General features: G+C 44.7%; 2 protein-coding genes across 2 annotated transcripts in view; both read right to left on the bottom strand.

Annotated features, from left to right (window-relative positions):
- Positions 1 to 156: 156 nt before the first annotated feature.
- plch2b (phospholipase C, eta 2b) lies at positions 157 to 14706 on the bottom strand. Its single transcript, XM_090240890.1, has 21 exons — positions 13482 to 14706; positions 12163 to 12309; positions 11680 to 11923; positions 11235 to 11364; positions 8425 to 8595; positions 8234 to 8327; positions 7860 to 8063; positions 5139 to 5259; positions 4862 to 5033; positions 4592 to 4699; positions 4061 to 4135; positions 3585 to 3685; positions 3386 to 3474; positions 3070 to 3255; positions 2810 to 2917; positions 2534 to 2658; positions 2335 to 2419; positions 2008 to 2154; positions 1747 to 1826; positions 463 to 1612; positions 157 to 257 (listed from the first exon to the last, which is right to left on the bottom strand). Exons 1-21 carry the CDS (start codon positions 13921 to 13923, stop codon positions 241 to 243), a joined length of 3996 nt encoding a protein of 1331 aa, XP_090097016.1. The 5' UTR covers positions 13924 to 14706; the 3' UTR covers positions 157 to 240.
- A 3528-nt stretch (positions 14707 to 18234) lies between these two features.
- Positions 18235 to 27703, bottom strand: part of skib (SKI proto-oncogene b) — a 39065-nt gene continuing 29596 nt past the window's right edge. The window contains exons 2-7 of the mRNA XM_021609350.3: positions 22310 to 22423; positions 21971 to 22047; positions 21528 to 21778; positions 20914 to 21197; positions 20543 to 20773; positions 18235 to 20409 (exon numbers count right to left, since the gene is read on the bottom strand). Of these exons, the coding sequence (XP_021465025.3) occupies positions 20239 to 20409; positions 20543 to 20773; positions 20914 to 21197; positions 21528 to 21778; positions 21971 to 22047; positions 22310 to 22423 (1128 nt within the window). The 3' untranslated portion in view covers positions 18235 to 20238. The remainder of the gene's footprint in view (positions 20410 to 20542; positions 20774 to 20913; positions 21198 to 21527; positions 21779 to 21970; positions 22048 to 22309; positions 22424 to 27703) is intronic.

Below are 27703 nucleotides of genomic sequence, written 5' to 3' on the forward strand. Positions count from 1 at the left end.
ACTTTGGTATTCAGTTGTATTAACAAAAGATGCATCGTGATGCAAAAATTACACTATCCACATAAAAAGTAAGTGATTACCTTATACAAAAAAAACTTGTTCGGTCTCAAAATGTGATGACATTTGTACATACATCTAGATACATACAAGGTAACGCTATATGTTTACAAGTGTATTTCCTACTCCCGTGCTTATTCCAATTGGCTGCTCACTGCTGTGGTCCTTGTAAGCGTCTGGTTACTATAGCGTAGAGTAATCTGCAAATAAAACACAGCGAACAAAATTGTCATTACTATAATTCCAGGGTCATCAATCAACATTGATTTTGTAATGTCGATGATCTGAGCATACAGGTACACATACTTTGTGACTCAAAAAAACAATACATCTTTAACACCAGCATGCTCTCTAGCTGGGATATAATAACAGAATAAGATATCGTATAATAAGAGTCACATTTACCGTAAAAAAAGAGTGGCGATTTACAGCGAATCTCCTTCATCTTTTGGTCAAAGAGGGCATTCATCTCTCTCTGCAGGGTGCCCACTTCCCTCTGCCCACTGACTGGCACGCGTGAGGGCATGAGCTCCAGACGTAGACTGTCTATACTGCCACCACTGCTGGAGTCACTGTCAGACAGGTAGAGGCCGTTGGGTATAGGCTGGTGGCCATAGCGGCAATGGTTCTGGGGGGGAGGGGAAGGAGTCTGAGGCTGCCAGTGCACAGCAGCCCTGCGGTTAACTACCGGGGTGATGGGGGAGGTATGCTGCTTTCGTGGAACACTGCGAGAGCGGGCCTTTGTCCGTGATGTATTGGAGGGGCGTTGGCTGGCTGGGGTCTCCAGGGTCCGTCTAACTCTGACAGGGGAGGATGGTGGGTGTCGGTTCCGGAGAATGACCTCAGGATGAGACTGGGGCTGGGCCTGGGGTAGGGACTGGGGCTGCGGATGGAGCTGGGGTTGGGGCTGATTCAGATGTTCTGATACAGTTTGGAGTGCAGGCTTACTGTTAAGCTTTGTCAGTGGTTCTCCTGCTATGTCCTCAATCTCAGGTGGGTCTGGCTCAAATGACCGACCCGAGTTGTCCTGGCCCGGCCAGTGTGCATGGAAAGACTGAACCTGGTCTTCCAGATCTGGCCAGGCTGCCTGAAACGACTGCGTTTGGCTCTCTGGTTCTGGACTCTGTGGCTGAGACGACTGAAACACGTCCTCCAGATCTGGGCTTGTTGCTGTGATGCACGGGATGGGCGCCCCAGAGTTGGAGAAGGTGGAGGACATGCGGACAAGGATGCCCTTCCTTTTCCCCTCCTTCTTTTTCTCCTCCTTCGGAGAAGCACCCTGGATTTCCTCCTCCAGAATTTGCACCGTGTGAGCTCGCTTCAGTGGTTCACTCTGAGTCCCTCTATGGAGGTAGTCTATGACCGCAGGCGTCAGTAACATGCTGCCGTTCCCGCTGCTCTCCTGGGAGTAGGAGTCCAGGTCCTTGCGGTACCGCTGACGGACGTCCTCTGATGAGTAAGTGGAGAGGTGCATGGAGACCGCCTTTGGCTCCTTGGCCGACCCTTTCTTCGTGGCTTTTTTCAAAAAACCCTTCACAGCATTACTTGGCTTAACCTACGTGACAGAAAACAAGACATGCTTTCATCAAGTGTTGAATTCAAGAGAAAGTGAGCTGTGAATTGACTCGCTGTTAAGAAAATCCCAGCAATGCAGGTAAAGCAAAAACTCAACCCAGTGCTTAGGCCTACCTTTCCTGTGATGTCATTTACAGCAACATGAACAAAGATGGAGGCCTCCTCCATGCCCTCAAGATAGACATGGCGATAACCTTAAACATGTTTTGAAAAGATGATAAGGTCAAATGAACCATTTATCACATTAATCCCAAAATTACATGCATTTCATTTTCGTAGAGCAATCCATGAAAATGGTGCACTTGTTATGTTGACGATCCAAATGTCTTCTGTCTGATGAAGTAGAGACCTGGTTAATCCCTCCAGCTACCTTACCTGGCATCATGCTGACGAATGCTATGGTCCTCTGTCCAATGAAGTTTTGTCCTATCGGATCATGGTCCCACACCTGGAAACGCACCAGTGCAATCTGGGTCATGTGGAGGGTGAAGACCAAGCTCTCCTCCCACATGGGATTGAAGCCTACAATGGCACCAGAGAAGGAAGGAGACTATTAACTTCCATTGCATTTCCACAACCTTTTAGTGCTTTTCATTCAACAGAAGTTTAACAGAATATCAAAATGTATAGTCGAATGAGCACCTTGTTAAAAAAAAAAAAAAACGGAAACTAAATAGCTGTTGATTTAAGATCAATGCTCACCATTGTCATCCACCACCCTTGTCTGCTGCTTACAGCAATCAATAGGCAGACCGATGATCTCCACCTCTACAAAAGGATCAATAATCTACAACAACAACAAAGAAGACACATTCACATACAGCGCACGAGTGACAAGACAAATAGCCTTGTAGTCTCCTCACATAAAAGAGGTCAATTGAGGTTGTCTGACATGTCTCACCTCCCCTCTATCCCCCAGCATTGAGTCTTTGGGTTTTGGAAGCTGCTGCCCACTGATAATCTTCAGCACCAATTGAGTCTTACTCTGTCCTGGCAGAGGGTCCTCCAGCGTAGGGTTAAAGAAACCTGGGCAACACAGAGGGCAACATTCAGCCAGCAAACTCTTATTCTGAGGAACAACTACTGTGCATTTATAGTGTTCAATTGTATAACCCGTTTGTTCATGTCTGTATTTTGGCTTCAACTACAGTTACCCATGTTTTCTAATAGTACCCACCTTTGTTCATGCACCTGGGCTTCAGTAAGTATCCACAGTTGCCATTGGTTGAGAACTTGGCTCTGTTCAGTTCAAGCATGCGGCCCTCTGTCTGGTAATTCAGTGCAACTGAAAAGATAAGACCAGATAAGAAACACATTTTAGAGTACGACCACTGTTCTGAACCAGACTGAAGTCTAGATATTTGCCTCTAGACTTTGTTTTTCTCTGTAAGCAAAGCAAAGTACGCTTAAAGATATTGCATGAGCAGGGTATTTTACCCATATGGCATCCTGCGTTCCAAAAGGGCTGTGGGTTGAAGTTGCTAGAGTCCACACGGTAGTTGGAGGGGTAAACACGCAGTAGCTGTCTCTGGTTTAATCGCACCAACTGAGCTGGCTTCAGAGCCATGATCTGGTTCACAATGCTTTCATTGAGGGAAGACACTTGCCAACTGGTCATATAAGCTGCCGACCAGAAAACACATAGGTTCAGACACACTGACAAGAGATAGAATGACTCCCATGCTGAAAGATCTTGTACCATTGTTGAGTAAAGCAGAAATGATTTTGTTTGAATATGGACACTACTCCCCACCTTGTGTTTCAATGTCATGGACCCGGACAGACTTGGTGTACTTGACGAGGTCAGACAGGGCTCGGGATAACCTCATCGTCTTCCCTTTCCTGAGGGTGAATGGGGGAGGGCCAGAGATAATTGGATGCATGGGTCAACGTTTAAAAGTTCAAGTAAATGGTTGGATAACAGTATAACAGTCATGTTTGATTGGCTTTACTTGTTGTGGTACACAATTTGTGTTTTGTCTCTCATGATGGGGTTCTCTTGGTCTGCATGGTCTAAATTGAGCATTAGCTTCTTTTTCTTCTTCTTTTTCCTCTAAGCACAAGAAATAAAGAGTCAGCGTTTAGTCCAGATGGGGGCATTTCTACTGTAACAAGAGCATGTTAGAGCTGTAGAAAATGTCTCTCAAAGCAATACACTGCGCTGTCAGGAAAGTCACACAGAAAAGCTGATGCAGGCCTACGGTGACAACGACTATTTTCACACGCTAGTGTTGGCAAAGGGGGGTGGTGAAGGGAGTTTGTGATTTGCATTTGTGCTGGTGAGGTAAGAGTCATTTGCATGGCGGAGGGAATGGTGAAGAGGAAGAGTGAAGTTAATTTGCATAAACATGATTGGAAAGCGCGGTGAAGCGAAGGCCGGGTAAGGAGGTAGGGAGGGAGGGAGTTGTACGAGAGAGAATAGGCTGACCTTGCGTCTGAAGCTGCCCATGATAGACCTGCGTTTCTTGGGTTTGGATTCATCTGCAGTGCCAGCAGCGTTCCCCTTGAATAGTCAAACATATTCAAGACTCTAGACTCCCTGCAGACACAATCAATCAGCCACCTAGCTATCTCACTGTCTGATGGAATTCCTAAGGGCCTTGGCATTCTTCTCATGACAGAGCACCTGATAACATCACGTGGTGTGCTTTTCATTGTTCTCTGAAGTCAGCAACAACAACAAAGTACAGCAATCAGATATTTGCATCTAGGTAAACTGAAACACATGAAATTCACATAACATCCACTGTAAAACAGCCATTAATTGAAGTAGTTTTCAGACAAAGAATAAGTGCACTAGGCTTACAGTAATGAGACGTTCATTGATGCCTCACATTCGGAGTATTATGCCACCTGCAGGGGCTTTTAGGAACACTACAAATGTCCTGGGCTAGTTTTACTCAAAACATTGATATTTTACCCTCAGTCTATTTTAGCTAAACTGTAGTAATGTCCTTACATCTGTGTTTATCTGGGTGTCATCTTCATCCTCCTCTTCCTCACTGTCTTCATCCGACACATCCCCCTCCTCTGCATCACCATCAATGTTCGCTGGAAGCTTCTTTCCCTGTGGAATAACAACCAGGCTGTTTACTACATTACCTTTTTTTTCACGGAAAGTGTTCTGTAATGTCGTTTTAGAGTTTTATGATTTGGACATCGCCGCTATGGAAATGACTGACTGCTACTATTGGTTGCGCAGTACATTGATAAAGAAATATGGCTTTACCTTGACTAGAACTTTCCCTTTCAGGAGCTCTGGGGAGGGCAACTTTCTGAATTCATTCATGTTGACCGTGGACAGGTCCACCTTATCCTGGAGCACCTCCAACAGATACTCAGCCATCTTCTTCTGCTGGGGCACTGTGCAATGGTTCTCTATGGATAGGATCACCGGGTACCTGAGGATGTACGGCACAACATATTGGAATGTGTGTTGCCCATGAATGGTTTTCTATTGCTATTTATACCTGGGCAGGACATGGTGACAAAATAAAGGTACTCACTGATTCTTTGTGAAGGCATATTTGTTAACGGTTTCAATGACGTCTTTGAAGAGGATCTTGGATGTCAGGGTGTAGCCATGATGGACGATAGGCTCCCCGTCTGGTCCATCCCAGCAGTCCACTGACAGACACAGTGAGTGAGCGAGTGAGTGAGTGAGTGAGTGAGTGAGTGAGTGACGAGGATGGTAAATACTGTTATACAACGGGTGAGTCTAATCCTGGATTCTGATTGGTTAAAACCGCATTCCAGCCAGTGTCTATTTAAGCAATAAGGCCCGAGGCGGTGGGGTATATGGGGTGGCAGGTAGCCTAGTGGTTAGAGCGTTGGGCCAGGAACCGAAAGGTTGGTAGATCGAATCCCTTAGCTGACAAGGTAAAAATCTGTTGTTCTGCCCCTGAACAAGGCAGTTATCCCATTGTTCCTAGGCTGTCATTGTAAATAAGATTTTGTTCTTAACTGACTAGCCTAGTTAAATAAAAAATATGGCCAATATAGCACGTGTCTAAGAACAGCCTTTAGCTGTGGAATATTGGCCATATACCACAAATCCCTGAGGTGCCTGATTGCTATTATAAACTGATTAACAATGTTATTAGATCAGTAAAAATAAATGTTTCGTCAAACCTATGGTATATGGTGGGTCTAATCCTGGATGCTAACGGGTTAAAACTGCATTCCAGCCAGTGTCTATTCCACAAGTTACCGCTAGCTAAAGCTATGACGTTAAATGCCTATCTACTCTGTCCCATCTCACTGCGCAATCCACTCTCTCATCAGCCCAGCCAGGCAATTTATAAACTTGATCTCCACTATCAAAAGCATTTAGACATTATATCCCATTTCTTTTAGACTATCATTTGATTTAATTTTCAAAAGCGGAGATTTGTATAAACCTTGCTGTCTGTCTCTCCGATATTTGCAACATTCTTTCATGAAATTGAAATTCGATTTCCAGCTGTCCTATGGTAATGAACCTGTCGGGAGTCGGGAGGAAACACACAGGCAGGCAGCATTTCTCAGCCAGTCGAAATCATAAATCGGCTGGCATCATTTTTACAAAGAAATGTCAATAGAAAACAGGTAAAACGAGATGAAATGCAGCTAGTTTGCTGTCATTCCATTTTCAGTTTGAAGTGATTGTGTTAGCTGTGTAGTTGGCTATCTTATTTGAACAGTGGCCTGGCGGCAGAGAAAATGTTCAATGCCATGCGAAATCGCACATAATTAGTTCATTGCTATGGATGTATCCCCCCAACAATCACTAGAAAACAGCTTTAACAAACGTAAATGCAGCCACTTTGCTGATATTCTGGCTACACTGTTTGACGTGACTGTGTTAGCCAAAGTTGGCTAGCTGGCAAGCAAGGGATAAGAATGATGCCAGAAAGAACGCACGACCAGGCGGCTTGGGAAGCAACCATAGCTTTGTGTCGGGACTATATCTTGTGGAAGGATGAAATAGTATGAATAAATTCATCAAAATAACATTTTTAATGAAACAAATGTCAATCACTATTTGAATTTGTTGGTAACCCGTTGTACAAAAGTAATAATGCCCTCATTTCGGGCTTAACAACAACCGTGCCAATATATCCTCCAAACACCAGCTTTCTTTGATGGGGTTTTATCGGTGGTTGGCATCCAAAGTTATGGTGCATTACCGCCACCTACTGTACTGGAGTATGGGCCAGCGATAGGGATAATCGAAATCCTACCTCCCAGCCATGTTGCTCTTAATATATCAACATATTTGAGACTATATCTAATGACGTTCTACTCAATATACTCTTTCAAATAATTTCCTGTATCCTCTTCTTCCTCATACTAGATGTCAGCCTCTCTCTTTCCCTCTGATACTCCCCACACTGTAGCAATACATGCTCCACGGTCTCTGTTTCCTGTCAATAATCACACTTTCCTGTTGGATGCTTTCCTATCACATCTAAGGTCTTATTCAACTGGCTGTGTCCCACCCTTAATCTACTGGCTGTGTCCCACCCTTAATCTACTGGCTGTGTCCCACCCTTAATCTACTGGCTGTGTCCCACCCTTAATCTACTGGCTGTGTCCCACCCTTATTCTACTGGCTGTGTCCCACCCTTAATCTTGTAAAAATAGCCTCTCTTATGTCCCTTCCTGCCGTCCTCCCCGACTTTCCTCTGTACTTGAAATAAATGCCTGCCCTTAGTATCTCTATTCCACTGCTCCTGCTATCTCTGCACCATCACTGTATATCAGCTGCCTCGTTCCCCTCAACCCCCACATGGACAGGGACTCAAGTAAATCTTATCTGTATACCCATCTGTCTAATCCTGCCATGGGTTTGTAGCATCTTACCAAGCAGGTCTTGTCTGCTACGTGACCTAAAGGACTGGAGACTCATCAGCACTGCACATGAATCAGAGCAACAACTACTCCGTCTGGTTTGACTTCCTTCACCCTCTGCAAGGCCAACAGAATGACCATCAGCTCTGCCGTATATACAGCCAGATGATCTGTAATACGTTTCCTGACTGCCACCCCACATTCCTGCACTACAAATGCTGACCCAGTACGTCCTGTCCTTGGATCTTTTGAATCATCTGTGTAAATGGCTATAAAGTCTCTTAAACAAATCAGCAAACACCGGCTTCTCTGGCATAACACTTAAGCTGGAGTACAGCACTGCAATGTTTTGAGTAGGGAGGCAGTTGAACGGCCATTATAGTGTCTAAGCTTACCTTCCACACAGCGACAGCCAGCCTGGAGCACATAGGCGTACATGTCTACCCTGGACTCAGACAGAAGCTGGTCCCCTGTCAGGTAGGTGTTGTGGGACGAGGCTATGAAGTAGTTACACAGGGGCTGAGTCATGTCCTGGTGCACACGATGGTGGTCTGGTTTAAAGATGTCTCCTGCTGGACTTCGCATGTAATTGGTGAAACCTGAGGTAAGAAACAGGATATGTGACTTTTCTTTGATTGACATACTGTTACTGTACTTGGAGATACACCATGTCTGTTCATGTGTATGTGCCTATTTCTGTGGGCTGTGATACTTTAGTTACAGGCGCTTGTGTCATGAAAACTACCTCAAAATCATGCAAAATCCTTACCATCGATACCCAGAACCATATTCTGTAGGTTTTGAGAACATGGCTCAAACTGGCTCACTATCTCCAGACAATATTCTCTGGTTACACCCGCCATCTACCAAACAGAAACATTGTGATGAAAAATGAGCAAATATGCAGAATATTTGTTGTTGTTGTTGAAACGTTATATTCTGCTTTTAATTCAGTTTTACCTTCTGTTCATTTTCCATGAAACGGACCAGGTCATTTAGGTCCATGAACTCTTTGTTATTACTGTAGGAGAGCATGATGAGATAGAGGCCTCTGCGTGTAGACATCATCTTATAGAAGGTACAGAATTCTTCAAAAGCTAACGAACCCTGGTTGTCATCTGTGTCTGCTTTCTGAGGATGGAAAGAACATATGTAGGGTTCTAGTTAAGGTTAGGGGGAGGGTTAGCCACTTAGAAAAGAGAGTTCCTCAAGGGTTATTTGAGAAGGGTGATGGTTCTATGTGAAACCATAATGACTCAAAGAACCTTTGAACCCTTCAATGCTTCTTTGCAGTTCAGAAAATACTGCCCATCTCTGCCTATATGATTCGTCAAAAGGCTCTTTGTAGAACCTTCGAGATTAAGAAAGGGCTTTTATAGAACCATTCTCCATAAAGGTTCTATAAAGAACCATTAAAATAGGGTCCTATACAGCACCAGAAAAGGTTGTAACAATGTCAGAACCATTTTTGGTGCTATATCCATGGGTCACTCTGTTGTTTCCATGGGTTGCACCACCGTCACTCTGTTGCGTCATTGCCATTGTTATGAACGTTATACAGACGCCACAGCCATGTTGGTGCCCAAAGTCCAGTGATGCCCACTCATTCTGAACCGGGCCTACTCTTTAGTCTAAATTACACTATAGTGTCCTGGAAATATGATGACATTGCTAAAGTAGACAAATATTTAGTAGGAATCAACTGTGCCATGATTATCATGTTGTCAAATTTACTTTAGACAGATGACAAAGTTATTAGCTAGCATTATCATGCTGAAACATGATGGGATGGCGGCAGATGAATGGCATGACAATGGGACTCAGGATCCCGTTACGGTATCTCGGTGCCATCAAATTGCCATTCATTGTCCGTAGCTTATGCCTGCCCATACCATAACCCCACCGGAATCATGGGGCACTCTGTTCACAACATTGACACCAGCAAACCGCTTGCCCACACAACACCATACACCAGGGGTGGGCATTTCCAGTTATCAGGGGCCTGATTGGTGTCACAGTTTTGTCCCAGCTAACACACCTGATTCCAATAATCACCAAAACATGATCTTCAGTTTAGAATGCAATTTGATTAATCAGCTGTGAATGGAGAAAAAGTGTGACAAAAATCAGGCCCCCAAGGACTGGAGTTGCCCACCACTGCCATCTGCCCAGTACAGTTGAAACCGGGATTCATCTGTAAAGAGCATACTTTTCCAGCGTGCCTGAGACGGTTTCAGACAGTTAGTGGTCACACATGGCCTGCGGTTGTGAGGCCGGTTGGACGTTCCACCAATTTCTCTAAAACAACATTGGAGTTTGCTTGTGGTAGAGGAATTATCATTCAATTATCTGGAAAAAGCTCTGGTGGACATTCCTGCAGTCAGCAAGCCAATTGCACACTCCCAGCACAAGGAACACCTGTGTAATGATCGTGCTGATTAATCAGCTTCTTGATATGTCACACCTGTCAGGTGGATGGATTATCTTGGCAAAGGAGAAATGCTCACTAACAGGGATTTAAACACATTTTCTGCACACAATTTGAGAGAAATGAGCTTTTTGTGTGTATTTCAGGGACCAACCCTTTACATCTTGCATTTATATTTTTGTTGAGTATAATTACATGCCCCGTTTCAGGAATGTCATTTTATTTCCAAGCCACTTTTTGAGATAAAGATAAAAATTGAGATAAAGCCAGAGACTCTGGGTTCGCGCCCAGGCTCTGTCGCAGCCGGCCGCGACCGGGAGGTCCGTGAGGCGACGCACAATTGGCCTAGCATCGTCCGGGTTAGGGAGGGTTTGGCCGGTAGGGATATCCTTGTCTCATCGCGCACTAGCGACTCCTGTGGCAGGCCGGGCGCAGTGCACGCTAACCAGGTTGCCAGGTGCACGGTGTTTCCTCCGACACATTGGTGCGGCTGGCTTCCGGGTTGGATGCGCGCTGTGTTAAGAAGTAGTGCGGCTTGGTTGGATTGTGTTTCGGAGGACGCATGGCTTTCGACCTTCGTCTCTCCCGAGCCCGTAGATAGATAGTAACTACTAACAATTGGATTACAACGAAATTGGGGAGAAAAGGGGTTCAAATTAAAATTTAAAAAAAGATTGAGATAAAGACACAGAACAAATCCTTCTTGCACAGCCACAAAACAGAACTGTGTCTGACATGTGGGGTTAAAAAAGATGGAAGACAGGTAATGCAATTTGCCTTAGTATGAATTACTGGAGCAGTGTGAACACGTACAGTAGGCTAATACAACCGTAGCCATCTGTTCTGTTCAACGGTGACCATATGGCCTGGTCTTCCAGCAGCGAGCTTCTCACGTACAGCGACCAACCTCCACTCTCTCAAGGTACGGCTAGGAAATCCTGAGACAAGACAACACATCCTAAGCTAGGATTGGAGATCAGGCCATGATCTTTGACCCCTAAACCCCTCTGGAAGAGTCTTGTCAGAGTGAAACCCTATTGCTGGCTTCTAAAGTAGCCTAGGGTTAAGTCCTCTCACCTTTCAGACAGAACTATGGGATAGCTACAGTATACACAACACTGTACATTGTGTGCCAAACCATGTAAGGACACCTGAAATGCAAGCTCTTGCAAAGTAGTTTATAATTGATACTGGGTTTACCTTCTGTAAAACGACTTTTAAAAGATGACAATTACTTGTTATTGCATTCTAGGGTGTAATGAGAAACATTGAGATACAAGTACATCAATATGTTCTTGGTGATTTCATCCCCAGATTTATGAACATCTGAATATGATCTCACCTTAAACATCTCCCTGACTTTCTGCCTGGGCAGGTTCACGTTGAGTTTGTGGAGTAACTGAAGAACCTCGCCCAGGCTCAAATTGCCGTCCCCGTTTTTGTCTGCCTCTGAGAAGGTCTGCTGTAACCATGTGAAATAAGAGTTAAGGATGAGACACGGAGACCAGTGACCAATGACATTTCTTTTAGTGTGCATCAAAATGCATCCTATGTGACAAGACATCCCCTGGGATTACATGTGCTGCTACACGTGATTTTACACAAACGTTGGAAAGTATCATATCCTCATTGAATTAAATGCCCACAGGCTGATGATATTCAGGTCTTATTATGTCAGTCAAATGGATGTATTCTATGGTGTTGCAGGATGGCCTATGTTCTACTGTCATAATTGGGTCATAAGGCCCTATGAGTGATATGCTCCATAGAGACAGAGTAAAGGATATTGGTCCCTTTTGCGTTGTCTCTTTGCCAGACTGTCCTCGTCACTGATGCCAGCCATGAGGTATTTCAGGCCAGTAATCCAGGTACGGGCCTCGTCTCCGTTAGTGGAGACCAGGTCAAGAGACTCCACGTGGTCGCCATGGTAAATACTGAAGCAGCAGTTGGGGTCGAAGCAACTGTCTGCGTAGCGCTGGAAGATCTCAGACTTCTTGCCCTCACACACCTCGTGGATGGAGTCGATGGTTACTGGGATAGAATCAACGTGAAAATGAATCAGAATGTCCTCCAGCAGTCAATCAAATAACCTGTTCATTTTTCAGAAATCTCATGGCTATTTCAGATGAGTTACCAGGTGGTAATACACACACGCGGTACGCGCGTTTGTACATCATGTTCAAATATCTAATGGAATAGGGCTGGTAAAACTGTGGAACCAGACCAAGTAAAAATACTAGAGTATTCCTCACATTCCCTGTCTGACTCACTTTTAGCTTTATCGTGCTTCCTGGAGGGCCTCCAGCGGATGCAGGACTTGTGTTCATCCAGGTAGAAGAACCTGACCAGGCCCTTCTTCTTCCCTTTCAGTTTGGTCATCTGGGTGCCAGTCTGCATGGTGCACATACACCTCTCCACTGCAAGACAGGCCGCAGGGAGGAAGGCACACACACACTGGGTCAACATCAGATGGCCTCTGTGCTCACACGGTACAGGGCGCCCTGTCCATGTACTGTACTTGTGTGCCCTAACATTACAGCATTTGGGCCCATATCGAGTAAGTAAATAGCCTCGCACGAGCCTAGGCTTGTGCGAGCCGGAACGGCTCATAGGAGTAGGAGCCCAGATCCTGTTTCTGTAGCGTGAGGCAGCTTGAAGTACAAGTACACCCCCTGCACAGAACGCTAATCTATGTGGGCCCATATAGTAATTGTTTACTGGGGCAACAAAGAGAAGATGCTGATGCATTGTAAGACGTGTCATGAGCATGTGTAGCCCCATATGTCCTGCAATACTGAATTATCTTTCAATCGGCAGGTGAATTTACAAATGTTATTTCACAGCGCTGGGGAAGCCACGCATATAATCCCTTTCAGATTAATTGAGGAGAATAGCAGGGTTCAAGCAGAGATTTACCAACCAGCAGTTGATTATTAGATTAGCTGACAACGTCAGGGCCAGGATTTAAGGGGCTGTTTATGTTATCAACGTGCACCTTGCACATCAAACACATCTCTTCTTGTCGTACAGCTGAGATAGATACTTAATCCTTGCAATATCTGTAGTGTAGAATATTCTGCTTTTATACTGACTCATTGGTAGTGCATACTGTAGGCCCACCTACAGCTGACTTAACTGAGCTGGCTCCCATTCTCTTAGGACTCCCCCTGTCCCATGACATGTTCGCATGGCATTCATGTTTGCACGGTATTTTTGAGCATGACGGTAAGAGCAGTTAACCTTCCTCTGTAATCTGAGGTAGAGAGAGAGAGAGAGACACACGTGATGCACACTAGTCGGCATCACTCAGTCTAATCTCTAGGGATTGTCTGGAGTCCATATACCCATCATCTACTCCCTGTTACCTGCGTACATGTCACCTGCATTTTCACTCTATTGTGGTGGGAAATCCAGGGTTTAGGGAGCAATAGCAGGTGTTATAGGATATGCTACCTTGTTTCGTACATTTTGTTCAAACTCAGCGGCTAATGACGTACAGCTCTGTATCCTACCCAAATAGTAAGTAATTAAGTCATTCGAGGGAAGATAAAAATATATGTCAAATATCATATCTCCATCAGTCGCTTACCATATTGACCCAGTCTCCATTTGGGCTGTGCTACGACGCTTCCACCAATCCAGAAGAACTCCTCTGCCAGTCTGGAGATGGAGGTTTTCTGCCACAGCTTTGGGGACGTCATGATGGACGGGGTGGGAGACCTGCTAGAGGACCTGCTGAAGGGGGAGGAGGTCCTTCTCTCTGCGCTCAGAGAGGACAGACAGGGGGAGAACAGTCCAGGAGACAAGGAAGCAAAGGATGGAGAGCCACTCTTCACTGTAGACGAGGTAGCCATCACTGGGGTAGAGGTGAGGCTCAGTCTTGGAAATATCGCTGCCATCGGTGGGGTGGTGGTGAGACTCAGCCTTGGAGATCTTGGAGATGGAGCTGTCATCGGTGGGGTGTTGATGGGGTTTAGTCCTGGAGATAGCGGTGCCATGGCTGAGTTGACGTTCATTCCTGTACCGCTCATTTAGCTACACACCTGCCTCCCGCTCATGTCCTCTACCCAGTGTATGTGCCCCTCACACAGCCTTGGTCTCTCCAGTTGGACTGTGGTTCAAACCAAAACGTAATATCCTGAAGACAAACTCCCTACCATAATCCAGGAAGCATGTCCATTTTCAGAATTGTATTTTACCACGCAGAGTTAAAAAACCTTGTCCTGTACCACCACCTCAGTTTGTATGTGTGTCTCCAGAAGAACTAGCCATAGGACAGGTAGTGAAGGCCCCAGGCTACTCCATTCATTCCCATTCTTCACCAAACATTCCACAGCACAGGTCCCAGTGACGCAGCCAGTGTACACACAAGTATGTTTCGCACTGTGGCAGCAGGAGAAGTGTGCAACACGCGTCAACCACTAAACCTTCCTCAAGCTGTAATCCTGGGCTAAAGGAGGCCACGGCCTTCGCTGACGGATGTTCACGCAAAATTTAAGCTCTTAAAGAAAGGGAAAGAGGTGGGGATGGGAAGGGATGTTCACTCAGTAGCACAAAAGGGAAGTCCAATCAAGTAGCTGAATGCGGAGTATCCAACCACTCTCAGATAGGAATGGGATGTTAGTTTTTGTGGCGTGACTCTGAGTCTAGGTTGCAGTCAAACAAATGAGATTAAGTCTCCCCTTCTCAGCAGCCTGCGGGCACTTCCTTCGTGAGACAATTACCCTCTTTGCAATCAGCATGTAATAACACTAACATGAAAATTGTGAATTAGCTCTGCTGTGTATTTTTGGTGTCTGTTCTATGAAAAACACACTGGCCTATCAGAGATACCAAAGTATTTAATTGAATTAAAGTATTGACTCTGCAGGAGGAGGTCTTATGTTCTGCACACCGATTGGCTGATGTTTGTTTTTGTATGTGTGTTGTTGTCCGAGCATCAAAGAAGTTACAAATTGTGCTTTGAATTATCCCTGTTTCTTAGATATGAATACATAATGTTGGCCTATAAATTGTGCTTTGAATTATCCCTGTTTCTTAGATATGAATACATAATGTTGGCCTAAAAATTGTGCCATCCTGTATTATACTTATGCTAAAATGTTTATGCCATTTGCTTTATGTTTTGTATTCTTATCTTTTCTTATTTCTTATTGTTGTTGCATTGTCATGAAGGAACCTGCAAGGAAGCATTTCGTTGGACGATGTGTATCCCGTACAGTGCCTTCAGAAAGTATTCACACCCCTTGACTTTTTCCACATGTTATGTTACAGCCTGAATTTAAAATGGATTACATTTAGATTTGTGTGTCACTGGCCTCCACACAATACCCCATAGTGTCAATGTGGAATTATGTTTTTAGAAATGTTTACAAATTAAGACAAAATGTAAAGCTGAAATGTCTTGAGTCAATAAGTATTCGACCCCTTTGTTATGTCAAGCCTAAATAAGTTCAGGAGTAGATATTTGCTTAACAAGTCACATAATAAGTTGCAAGGACTCACTCTCTGTGCAATAACAGTGTCTAACATGATTTTTGAATGACTACCTCATCTCTGAACCCCACACATACAATTATCTGTAAGGTCCCTCAGTCTAGCAGTGAATTTGAAACACAGATTCAACCACAAAATACCAGGGAGGTTTTCCAATGCCTCGCAAAGAAGGGCACCTATTGGTAGATGGGAAAAAATTTGAGCATGGTGAAGTTTTTCAGTACCTTGTGGATGGTGTATCAATACACCCAGTCACTACAAATATACAAGCGTCCTTCCCAACTCAGATGCCAGAGAGGAAGTAAAACTGCTCAGAGATTTCACCATGAGGCCAATTGTGACTTTAAAACAGTTACAGAGTTTAATGGCTGTGATAGGAGAAAACTGAGGAGGGATCAACAACATTGTTGTTACTCCACAATACTAACCTAATTGACAGAGTGAAAAGAAGGAAACCTGTACAGAATGAACATATTCCAAAACATTCATCCTGTTTGCAACAAGCCACTAAAGCAATTCACTGTTGGTCCTGAATACAAAGTGTTATGTTTGGGGCAAATCCAATATAGCACATTACTGAGTACCACTCTCCATACTTTCAAGCATAGTTGTGGCTGCATCATGTTATGGGTATGCTTGTAATTGTTAAGGACTGGGGAGTTTTTCAGGATTCAAAATAAACGGAATGGAGCTAAGGACAGGCAGTATCCTAGAGAAAAACCTAGTTCAGTCTGTCTTCCATCAAACACTGGGAGATGAATTCACCTTTCAGCAGGAGGACAATAACTTTAAACACAAGGCCAAATCTACACTGGAGTTGCTTACCAAGAAGACAGTGAATGTTACTGAGTGGCCAAGTTACAATTTTGACTTAAATCTGCTTGAAAATCTTTGACAAGACTTGAAAATTGTTGTCTAGCAATGATCAACAACCAATTTGACAGAGCTTGAAGAATTTTGAAATGAATCATTGGCAAGTATTGTACAATCCAGGTGTGCAAAGGTCTTAGAGACTTACCGAGAAAGACTTACAGCTGTAATCACTGCCAAAGATGATTTTAATATGTATTGCCTCAGGGGTGTGAATACTTATGTAAATGAGATATTTCTGTATTTAGTTTTCAATACATTTACAAAATTGTCAAACAACATGTTTTTACTTTGTTATTAGGGAGTATTGTGTGTAGATGGGTGAAAATATACAGTACCAGTCAAACGTTGGGACACACCTACTCATTCAAGGATTTTTCTTTATTTGGATTATTTTCTACATTCTAGAATAATAGTGAAGACATCAAAACTATGAAATTACACACATAGTAATCAAAAAAGGGTTAAAGAAATAAATAAAAAAATTATATTTGAGAATCTTTGCCTTGATGACAGCTTTGCACACTCTTGGCATTCTCTCAACCAGCTTCACCTGGAATGCCTTTGCAACAGTCTTGAAGGACTTCCCACAAATGCTGAGCACTTGTTGGCTGTTTTTCATTCACTCTGCGGTCCAACTCATCCCAAACCATCTCAATTGGGTTGAGGTTGGGTGATTGTGGAGGCCAGGTCATCTGATGCAGCACTCCATCACTCTCCTTCTTGGTCAAATAGTCCTTACACAGCCCAGAGGTGTGTTTGGTCATTGTCATGTTGAAAAACAAGTGATAGTCCCACTAAGCGAAAACCAGATGGGATGGCATATCGCTGCAGAATGCTGTGGCTACCATGGCTACCATGTTGGTTAATTGGGTCTTGAATTCTAAATAAATCACTGACAGTGTCACCAGCAAAGCACCCCCACACCATCACACCTTCTCCTCCATGCTTCACATGCAGAGATCATCCGTTCACCTACCCTCACAGTCTCACAAAGAAACGGCGGTTGGAACCAAAAATCTCAAATTTGGACATCAGACCAAAGGACAGATTTCCACCGGTCTAATGTCCATTGCTCCTGTTTCTTGGCCCTAGCAAGTCTCTTCTTCTTATTGGTGTCCTTTTGTAGTGTTTTCTTTGAAGCAATTCGACCATGAAGGCCTGATTCATGCAGTCTCCTCTGAACAGTTGATTTTGAGATGTGTTTGTTACTTGAACTTCGTGAAGCATTTATTTGGGCTGCCATTTCTGAGGTGCAGTTAACTCTAATGAACTTATCCTCTGCATCAGATCTAACTATGGGTCTTCCTTTCCTGTGCCGGTCCTCATGAGAGCCAGTTTGCTTATTTGAGCTGTTCTAGCCATAATGTGGACTTGGCCTTTTACCAAATAGGGCTATCTTCTGATACCAACGCTACCTTGTCACAACACAACTGATTGGCTCAAACGCATTAAGAAATTAAATTCCACAAATGAACTTTTAACAAGGCACACCTGTTAATTGAAATCCAGGTGACTACATCATGAAGCTGGTTGAGAGAATGCCAACAGTCTGCAAAGCTGTCATCAAGGCAAAGGGTGGCTATATTGAAGAATCTCAAATATAAAATATATTTTGATTTGCTGAAAACTTTTTTGGGTTACGACATCATTGCATATGTCTTCACTATGTAAACTCGCGACTTCAACTGTATTTCGTTGTTGTGATGTCTTCACTACTATTCTAGAATGTAGAAAATAGTAAATATAAAGAAAAACCCTTGAATAAGTAGGTGTGTCCAAACTTTTGACTGCTACTGTGTATATTTTGAATTCATTTGAATTCAGGCTGAAAAACGGCAATGTGGAATACGTCAAGGGATATGAATACTTGCTGAAGGCACTGTACACACAACTAATACAACTGGAAAGGTGATAACAGTGTTACACTTTGTGTAACTCATTGACTGTAATAAAATATAAAACACACTCATGAATATGGTTGATTTGATTTTAATGGCTATTATACAGTTTTTCCAAAGAAAAAAGAAACATTGAAACAAGCGGCAAAAACAAACCCCACTTCCAAACCAAAACTACAATAAAGAGCATCAACACAATGTATATTGCTAGTACATTGTACCCAACAGGTATTCAGTGGGAGAGAATAAAAGTAACTGACACATAAGACATACAAGTATTGTCTTCTACAAGACATAAGAGGGCACCTAGGAATGAAACCCAAAGAAGGGGTCATATTTATCCTAATAGGAGCTTTAGCATTGTCTGATAAGTCGGATAAATCGGTTGATGGTGAGATATCGTCTTCAGGTAAAATTTTTGGTCTGGGTTTTGGGAGACACCGTACAATACATCAAATAAGATAACCATAATTCCATTCCATTAAATGCCCATTGATTTCAGATGATATCGAAGGGAAACAATAATGAAACTATAATAATAACATTTCAAATATAGAGTTTCTATTGGTTTCAAGTAAGAGCCAAAATAATATTCGTATGCAATTTAAGTGTGAAGCAAGCAAACTTATTGACAAATATCTTATTTGCAATATCATCCTTGAACGTTGTATTTACATAAGAGTTCGTTGAATGAAAGTGTTCTATGTTCATGTTCATTTGGGAGTTGAAAAACGTGAGGGAGTTAAATGCACAATGCAAATCTTCTTTTTAAAAAGTGCAATTCCTTTTCGTAAAGTACAAAAATATATATCCATATTTTGTATATATATGTAGAAATGTTGTTCATTGAAACTGCGCATGTTGCTTTTTCAAAGAGCCCGAAAACCAGTGACTAAAAATGTATGCTTATAGTTGACAAGCAGCAAATGATTTCGGAATACAAATTATTTTACAGTACTCGATACAAAATCAGAAACACCTCAATTCACCAAAGAGAAAGCTATATCAAAGGTGTTTTATGTGGGTAACATTAGATTTACCGGGCAGAACTCCATTCTAGCACGGGCAAGCACATTTAAACATTTGTCACATAGTTTGGTTTCATACACAATATACTGTATCTCAAAAAAACTCTTTTCAAAAAGACTAATTAAAGTGTAAGGAATAAGAATGGTTCAAAAGTAGCACTTTCATAAAATATTTAAGATGAGAACAAAAGGTGCGTGGAACTGATTCCAGGCCACACAATCCCCAAATACTTCAGGCTTCAAATACATGAACACGAATACACACGGTAGAGGAGCTGGCGCATACATGTATACGTTCGTACGTGAATGTGTAAATATGTACGTATGTGAGCGTTGCCTGAAGGATAGCAGTGCTGCTGACGCAACATGTCCTGTACATCCTCGGAAAAAAAAGAAGAGAGAAAACATTTGAATTATTAAGCAAACTGACTGATTGAAGAAAAAAAAAAAAAGTCAATAGTGGTATACTGGTGTCCGTTGTTTCCAGTGGCTTTGTAATACCTTAAAGTGTACCGACATTCCGTGGCACTAGCAGGAGTTACACCTGCTACTGTCATTTCATGAAAACAATCACTTCTCTTTTCCCTATATATTCAAGTAACGCTATGTAGCTATATTCGTACATTTTAAATAGCTTATACCAAAATAAAATCCTTGAACAGCTTCAGGGATCTGACTGAGGGCTCTATAAAGTCACTTGTGAGGTGTCTTCCATAGACTTTCTTTCTTATCTTCTGTAGGCTGTACAACAATGTGAATTCATGCTTCTGTCCAGTTCCATTTTATAAAGGTCATATATTATTACAATTAACGTCCATTTCTATCATATCAGTAACCGGAAGATGCATTTTTTTCATTCTATGAAAACCTCTCGTCTTTTGTCTCCCACAAACATCTTTCAATTTGGTGAATTTCGTTTCCTTAAACAAGAGGGCGCAGTGCATTCTGTATCCGCCCTCTTGCGTTAGGTCTCTAGTTCCGGCCACACACTGTCTCGCGCGCGCATCTTTAGGATCCAGCGGGATGTTGTGTCTGTCTCTGTGTCTCTGCGTTAGTGTGTTGGGGGTTTCCTGGCGTTGTCCTGTCGGTCTCCCAGCTGAGCCTGCAGGTCCTTGACCACCCTCTCCAGGCTCTGCCGCGCCTCCCTCTCCTGCTGTAGCTCCTCTCTCAGCTGCTCTCGGTCCGCCTCCGCCTGCTGCAGCTGAACCTGCAGCTCCTCAATCTGGAAAGGAAGGTACACGTCGGTCAGGAAGCACATGCTGTGACTCAACTATTCTTGATGAGGTATGTGTGTGTGATTCCTTCTGTATGAATACCTATGTGTGCATGCCATATCAGAAGGATCTTGGTCCTACCTGTGTGGAGTACTTGGCTCGCAGGCGTTCAGCCTCACAGCCTTTGTCGCAGACTCGTGTCTGTCTCTCTCTCTCCAGCTCTCTTTTCAGATGGCCACGGGACTCGTCCGCCTCCCTCATCTTCCTGTCCCACTCCATGCTCAGGCGTTCTATCTCTTTCCTCAGGTTGCGCTTGGCCTCGATGGCCTCTCGAAGACGCCCTTTCTTGGACACCCTCACAAAATCCAACTCCTGTGGGTGGAAAACATAAATGTTAATATTCTGCTGTGTCCTGAAGATTGTGTCACAAAATACACATTGTACACGTGGAGAAACGGTTAAAAATGTTGTGCCAAAAGGCGGCCATTTTAGATCTTGAGTGGGAGGTTTACCTGCTGAAGGCTGCGTTTGGCCTGCAGCGCTGCCCCCAGCTTCTCCTCCTGCTTCACTCTCATCTTAACAATCTCCTGCAGGAACTTCTCCCTGGCCTCCTTGGAGTCAAGACCTCCATACAGGGTCTGTCTCAGTGTGTCCAGCTCTGGGCATGAAGGTGCCCCTGGTAATACCAGCCGGACTGGGCCCTCCAGGGGCCTCATTGTGGTCTGGGGGGTCAGGGTCCAGGACATACTGGAGCAGGCAGATGGGGGGGATGCCAAGGAGGGGACCGATGGTGGGTCTGAAAGACAGAAAAATAAAACAATATGTTTATAGGGTGAAGCCTAAAGGTATTGGAACAGCAGTAACATCTGTTGCTGAGTAATATCTTCTGACTTGAGACTGCCCTGTGTGCTCTGTGCTGCACAGACCAGCCACTAGATGGCACCCTCTCACAGGGATCAGGCAAACTAACCATAGCCCACTTCCAGTATGGTAAAGACTCTCATTTCCACAGAAAGTCTTGCTGCCGTATTAGCTCGGGTTAGGTTGCCTGTCCTTGAGTATTGGAGTGTGTCCTAGTGCCCTATTTCTCTTACAGAATGTCTGAACAACAGTGTGTCATACTCACAGTCATCCACCTCAATCTCCCCGTCAGTCTCCATTTCCTCCAAGCCGTTGCCTGTGTATGTGTTGATGTGAACAAGTCTGGGCCCAGGCTGTGAGTCTCCACACTGTGATGCTGGTCCGGAGCTGATGTGCTGGTCTCCCCTGCCTGGAGCCTGGCTGTGGCCCACTGGGGTCTGCTCCTCTCTCTGGTTGGCCAACGGAGCTGGGGCCACATTGGGCACCACAGACGTGTCCACATTTTTGTGGTTTGATCTGTTATGATAAGAAAATACGAGTTAGTTCAACAATATCATAGCAACGGGTTAAAAACGTGGTTATCGGTCATTGCTATGCGATAATTCCTTAGGAATGCTACCTCAATGTGTTATAAGGCTGACAGTCCGCCACCGTGGTGTGGTGAAAAGGGTGAGAGAAACCATGACAGCATGACTGTCTCTGACTCACCTCTCGGCAGATGTACTTCTGGGGGACCAGGGGCGGAAGGCTGACGGCCTCTGTTTCAGCTGGACCGGTTTCAGATCCTGGAAACAGATAGGATTCTGACATTATAACACAGTTCTGAAACAGGGAATAAAAAAAAAATCATAATTGGAAAGGTACAGTGCGATCATAATGTAGACTGGTTGATAAAGAGACTATCGACAACGTAATTAACTGACTGAATTACAGGGCTCATATGGATGAGGTAAGGTAACAAGGACTCTCTGTGTAGGATGGCCCTGACCCTTAACCTTACAGCAAATCACATTTATCCCAAATCAAGAGAGAACATGAGCTACAAACCTTGTTCCCTGACTTTGATAGAGATTGTAGCCAATCGGGTTGCTTCTCTTTGTCAGCAGATGGAGAGTGTATTTTCTCCAGTTTGAACTTCTTGGCTGGAACTGGGCTGTACGGCTAAAGAGAGAAGAGAAAGAGATATGGAAGAGACTATTATGATCACCGTCTTCATCTACCGGAGTAGTCCGTAACACGCTTGTACTGCACAAGTCGTAGATCGATAGTTCAAATGTCGCGACACAACGTCCCCTTCAGAGGTGTTCGATACTGTAGTTGGCATCATTCAACTTGAGGTGTATTTCAGAGAAACATTCATGTGTCCAAATAGTCTCATCCATACAGAATCAGCTAGCGGCCCTAATCCCGTGTGTGAGGGGGGGAACGGTAGACGTTTCTATCAGGGTGAGGTCTGGCTGTGAGCTGGGGGCTCTGGGGTTGAGTACGGGAGGCGCCAGCAGGTGCAGGGGAGCTACTCTCTGTTCTGTGTGGGAGAGAATAGTGTTTTTCTGTAACCTGATGGACAACTGGAGTGAAGCCGGTGCCACTCTACCTGCGGCTCTGATCATAGAGTCACGCAATGTTTCACCCAACTCACTTCGCCGAGCAAGATCACGTTAGCAGATGCTCTTATCCAGAGCGAGTGCATACGTTTTCAGATGAAGACACGACGAGCTAACCCAAACGTCTCACTCTCCTTTTCCCCTCTTTCTCCCTGAGCTTCACGGCTGCAGCGGGTTTGGCCGTGTAACAGTGATCCAGGAAGTGACGGTGTGTGCGGCTCTTTTGGCTTCAGTGGTGAGACAGAGTAATCTAGCCACTGGCCTCAGGTCTGCACTTGTCAGGATGCGGATACGTTTACCTAGGAAGTGGGAGAGGCCTGCCCGGACCTGTGTGTTATCTTACTTATCTCACTACCATGACATTCTCCCTCAAAGAGTCCTCTTTTCAATGGATGTTTCCATTGAAATCATGACTGAATATACTGTGGATGTATCATTTACATTTGAGTCATTTCGCAGATGCTCTTATTCAGAGCGGCTTAGGGTTACGTGCTCAAGGGCACGTCGGCAGATTACTCACTTATTCGGCTCGGGGATTCGAACCGGCGACCTTTCGGTTACTGGCCCAACACTGTTAACCGCTAGGCTACCTGCCGCCTCATAAAATGAACACAAAAGTATATACTAGACTGAATGGAAAATATACTCCACTATATCCTTTTGAAAGGTGTACCACTTGACATGGTAATAATGTTGAGGGGAGAAAGATAAATTGCCTTTGGTACTGACTGACACCTTTGGTGTAAATGAACCCTGTCTCACGGTTCTAATTAGCTTAGAAGCAGTGTGTGGTTCTGGCAATGTATCACAAGGGGGAGGTGTCAGTCAGTCAGGTCTCACACTGCACTGCCAGCCTCGGTCTACCGTACGATGGCGCTCAGACTAAAACATGCCACGCAACCTTGTCATTTCGGCTGCGCCTCTGGCCCACAAAGCTACAATCATACAAGGCCCAAGTGCAGAGGGCATGACTGTGGTTGTCTGGACACTCCTCTCATGTCTCCCTCCCTGACTCAAACGTCTGTCTCCTCTCTAAGTGTCTAACCACACACACACAAACAGACACACACACAGTTAGGCATCAGACTGCGAGGTTAGTGCTCGGGACATTTAACCCCGACCTCCAGCTGACTCCACGATGACTCGAACCCTCACCTGTCTCACTCAAGGCCCGAGTTTTTCGGGGAAAAAAGCGGAGAGTGGTCGAAACCCGGAGTCTGTAATTACTGCCATGGCTGTTGTTTTCCCAACAAAGTCTGTCTGTCTGGTACTATTTCTACCCTGAGGTTTGCAGCTCCAGGAAAACGTGGAGCCCCAGACATAACAGAGTTAGAAAACAGACCCTCCCAGACACCACAGGGGACCTGCTGGCTAAATCTGACACTGATCTCACAGGAGAGGAGCCACACGGGCTTTACTCAGCACCACATCACAGCCATAACAAGGCCACACAGACACAGCATCAGAGACATCAACAGCCTCCTCCTGGATGCACACCACATGCCATGACTGCATTACCCTCACTGCAATCCTAGCCCAAACTACCCAACATGGCCCCTCTGAGGATGGAGTGAGTGAGTGAAGGGAGAGAGAGAGAGGAGGGAAAGAGGGAGGTAGAGAAAAAGGGAGGGGGAGACTTCCTCGCAGGAGTTTGCTTTGGCCAGGGCCCCTGTGGGAACGGGGAACGGAGTGGTGAGTGCAAGGGAGGGGGCGGGCTGTGGGGGGGAGCGGGACCACAGAGGAAGCACTGAGCTGGAGGAATGTGTACTTGAAGGCCAAGTACAGCCTCCTCTTAAAGAGTCCATTCAAGCAATGTCCTTTTCAACTCGCTATTGTAGGACATTTCTTTGAGGAGCCATAAAGGGGGGACCATTTCAAAGTAAACCCGTAGGCTAAACAGGAGCTAACAGTGCAGACCTGCTTTGTCTGGAAACAACGGTCCTATAATAGTGTGGTAATACAGTGATGAGCAAATATCCACATGGCAAATCGTCCTAACACCACTAGAACTGTCAACAGACACATAAACACCATGCATTCCAAGTGGACTATCTGACAGTGAGAATGGTCGTTCGCCAATAGATGCCAATTGGAGCGTGATAGAAGACGGGAATGCTGTTTTACTTCATTTGACATGGATCTGATAAGCAATGACTGATTGACTGAGTTTATTGATCCAACTACAGGCCCAATCAACAAATGAGTATTATAGTAAAATGCAAACTGCTGGGTGAGAACTGCAAAATGCTTTCGGAAACACAAATATACAATGCCTTCGGAAAGCATTCAGACCCATTAACATTTTCCCAAATGTTGTTACGTTACAGCCTTCTTCTAAAATGGATGAAATAAATAAATAAAACACTGAAATATCACATTTACATAAGTATTCAGACCTTTTACTCAGTACTTTGTTGAAGCATCTTTGGCAGTGATTACAGCCTCAAGTCTTCTTGAGTATGACGCTACAAGCTTGGCACACCAGTATTTGGGGAGTTTCTCCCATTCTTCTCTGCGGATCCTCTCAAGCTCTGTCAGGTTGAATGGGGAGCGTCGCTGCACAGTTATTTTCAGGTCTCTCCAGAGATGTTCGATCGAGTTCAGGTCCAGGCTCTGGCTGGGCCACTCAAGGACATTCAATAACTTGTCATGAAGCCACTCCTGCGTTGTCTTGGCTGTGTGCAAAGGGTCATTGTCCTGTTGGAAGGTGAACCTTCTCTCCAGTCTGAGGTCCTGAGCGCTCTGAAGCAGATTGTCATCAAGGATCTCTCTCTACTTTTCTCCGTTCATCTTTCCCTCGATCCTGACTAGTCTCCCAGTCCCTTCCGCTGAAAAACATCCCCACAGCATGATGTTGCCACCACCATGCGTCACCGTAGGGATGGTGCCTGGTTTCCTCCAGATGTGATGCTTGGCATTCAGGCCAAAAAGTTCAATCTTGGTTTCATCAGACCAGCGAATCTTGTTTCTCACGATCTGAGAGTCCTTTAGGTGCCTTTTGGCAAAGGTGTGTACCTTTCCAAATCATGTCCAATCAATTGAATTTACCACAGGTGGACTCCAGTCAAGTTGTAGAAACATCTCAAGGATGACCAATGGAAACAGGAAGCACCTGAGCTCCAAAAGGCTCTGAATAGTTATGTAAATAAGGTATTTTTTTGCAAAAAATTATAAAAACCTGTTTTCACTTTGTCATTATGGGGTATTGTGTGTAGATTGATGAGGGGAAAAAATGTATTTGATACATTTTAGAATAAGGCTGTAATGTAACACAATTTAGAAAAAGTCAAGGGGTCTGAATACTTTGTGAATGCACTGCATATCGAGGTTAAATTTAAAGTACAACGTGGGTAGGATCAATTTAATTGAATCGGCCCCAGCTGCTCGTTGTTTGAATGTGTCATGTCTGTCACGCTATTGGCTGTGAAAGCAGTGCTAAAACGTCTAATCCTTTAGCATTTGCCGAAGCACAAACTAAAATCTCAAATGGAGTGATCTAAAAACAAAACACAGGAGTGCACTCAGAAACGGCCAAAAATAGTTCCCCAGCTGAACTTCCCCGGGCTTCTGTCACACAATACCACAGCATGCTGCATGATTGCATGGCATTAAATACACAGCAACAAGACCACAACAGTTTCACATTTCAGACTCCTTTCCCCCTACTAAACCCCTCACTGTAATCCCTAGATCTGAGTGTGCTTAGAAGGGCTCTGCCTCGCTCAAGGGCACACCAACTGGCAGAGCTCACCCGGGAAACAGCCTTAGTGGGACGTATGAGAGCGGGCAGAAGCCGAGATCTCTATTATAATATCCACATGCTCACGTGTCCACCCTGGAGTCGTTGTCCCAAAGGCGGGTGAAGGCAGGCGACAAGCTCACGTCCAAAATAAGACCATAGAAATGCATTGGGTTTATTTTGGACAGATTTTGGCGAGAATGGAACCTCCCGCATCGCCCTTTCCTCTCTGGCAGAGAGGTCTGAGGCAGGGCCTGGGTGGGCTGGGATGTCCGGGGGAAAGTCTATAGGCCTCTATTCAGTGCTCATGGTATCTGTGTGTAGGAAAGGACAGTCACATGATTCAGGTTAAGACTGGTGGACACACCTCCTAAATGACAGCTGGGCTGCGATGAGCTGATTGGTGTCAGGCTTACATGTGCATATGCACCACGCCTAAATACAATGCACCATGCTACCAAACCTCTGAGTCTCTAGACTTCCGAATCCTCCGTTACCATTCTCCAAATGTCTAGGCTACTTCCCTTCCTGATTCACACCGTCTGAGCTAAAGTGTGTCGGGGTGACGCGGCTATCGAAGCGTGACGACAATAGGGTATCCTGGGAGAAGGTAGCCTGAGCTGCAACAGCATGGTAACGCTGTGACAAGCGACGTGGCCACGCCGTCGACATGCCATAAAGACACGCAGATAGGGAGCAGAGAACAGCCCGGCAGCAAAGCGACCTGGATTTGTTTGTCCTAATTGTCTATGGGGATCTGAGACTCAGATAGGTCGGAGCTGCAGACGGGACAGCCCGAGACCTGCTCTGTCCAGTACATATCTGACCTACTGTATCCGGCAGCAGCAAGTCTGACACGTAGAGCCAAGTTGGAGGACGAAAGGTTCTATCACATCGCCCCGCCTTTCCACACAACCTACGTGAGCTGCAGTGGACCCATCAACGCTGCCGAGTGTCTAGGTCTAGAAACAGAGGAACCAGTCAGACTTCAGCATTTTATTAGGATCCCCATTAGGGGTCCTGGGTTCCACGCAACACATGACATAATACAGAACATGAATAGACAAGAACAGCTCAAGGACTGAACTACATAAATGT

The sequence above is a fragment of the Oncorhynchus mykiss genome, chromosome 7 (genome assembly GCF_057628025.1).
Source record: "Oncorhynchus mykiss isolate SJ-2025 chromosome 7, ASM5762802v1, whole genome shotgun sequence".
NCBI classification, from domain to species: domain Eukaryota; kingdom Metazoa; phylum Chordata; class Actinopteri; order Salmoniformes; family Salmonidae; genus Oncorhynchus; species Oncorhynchus mykiss.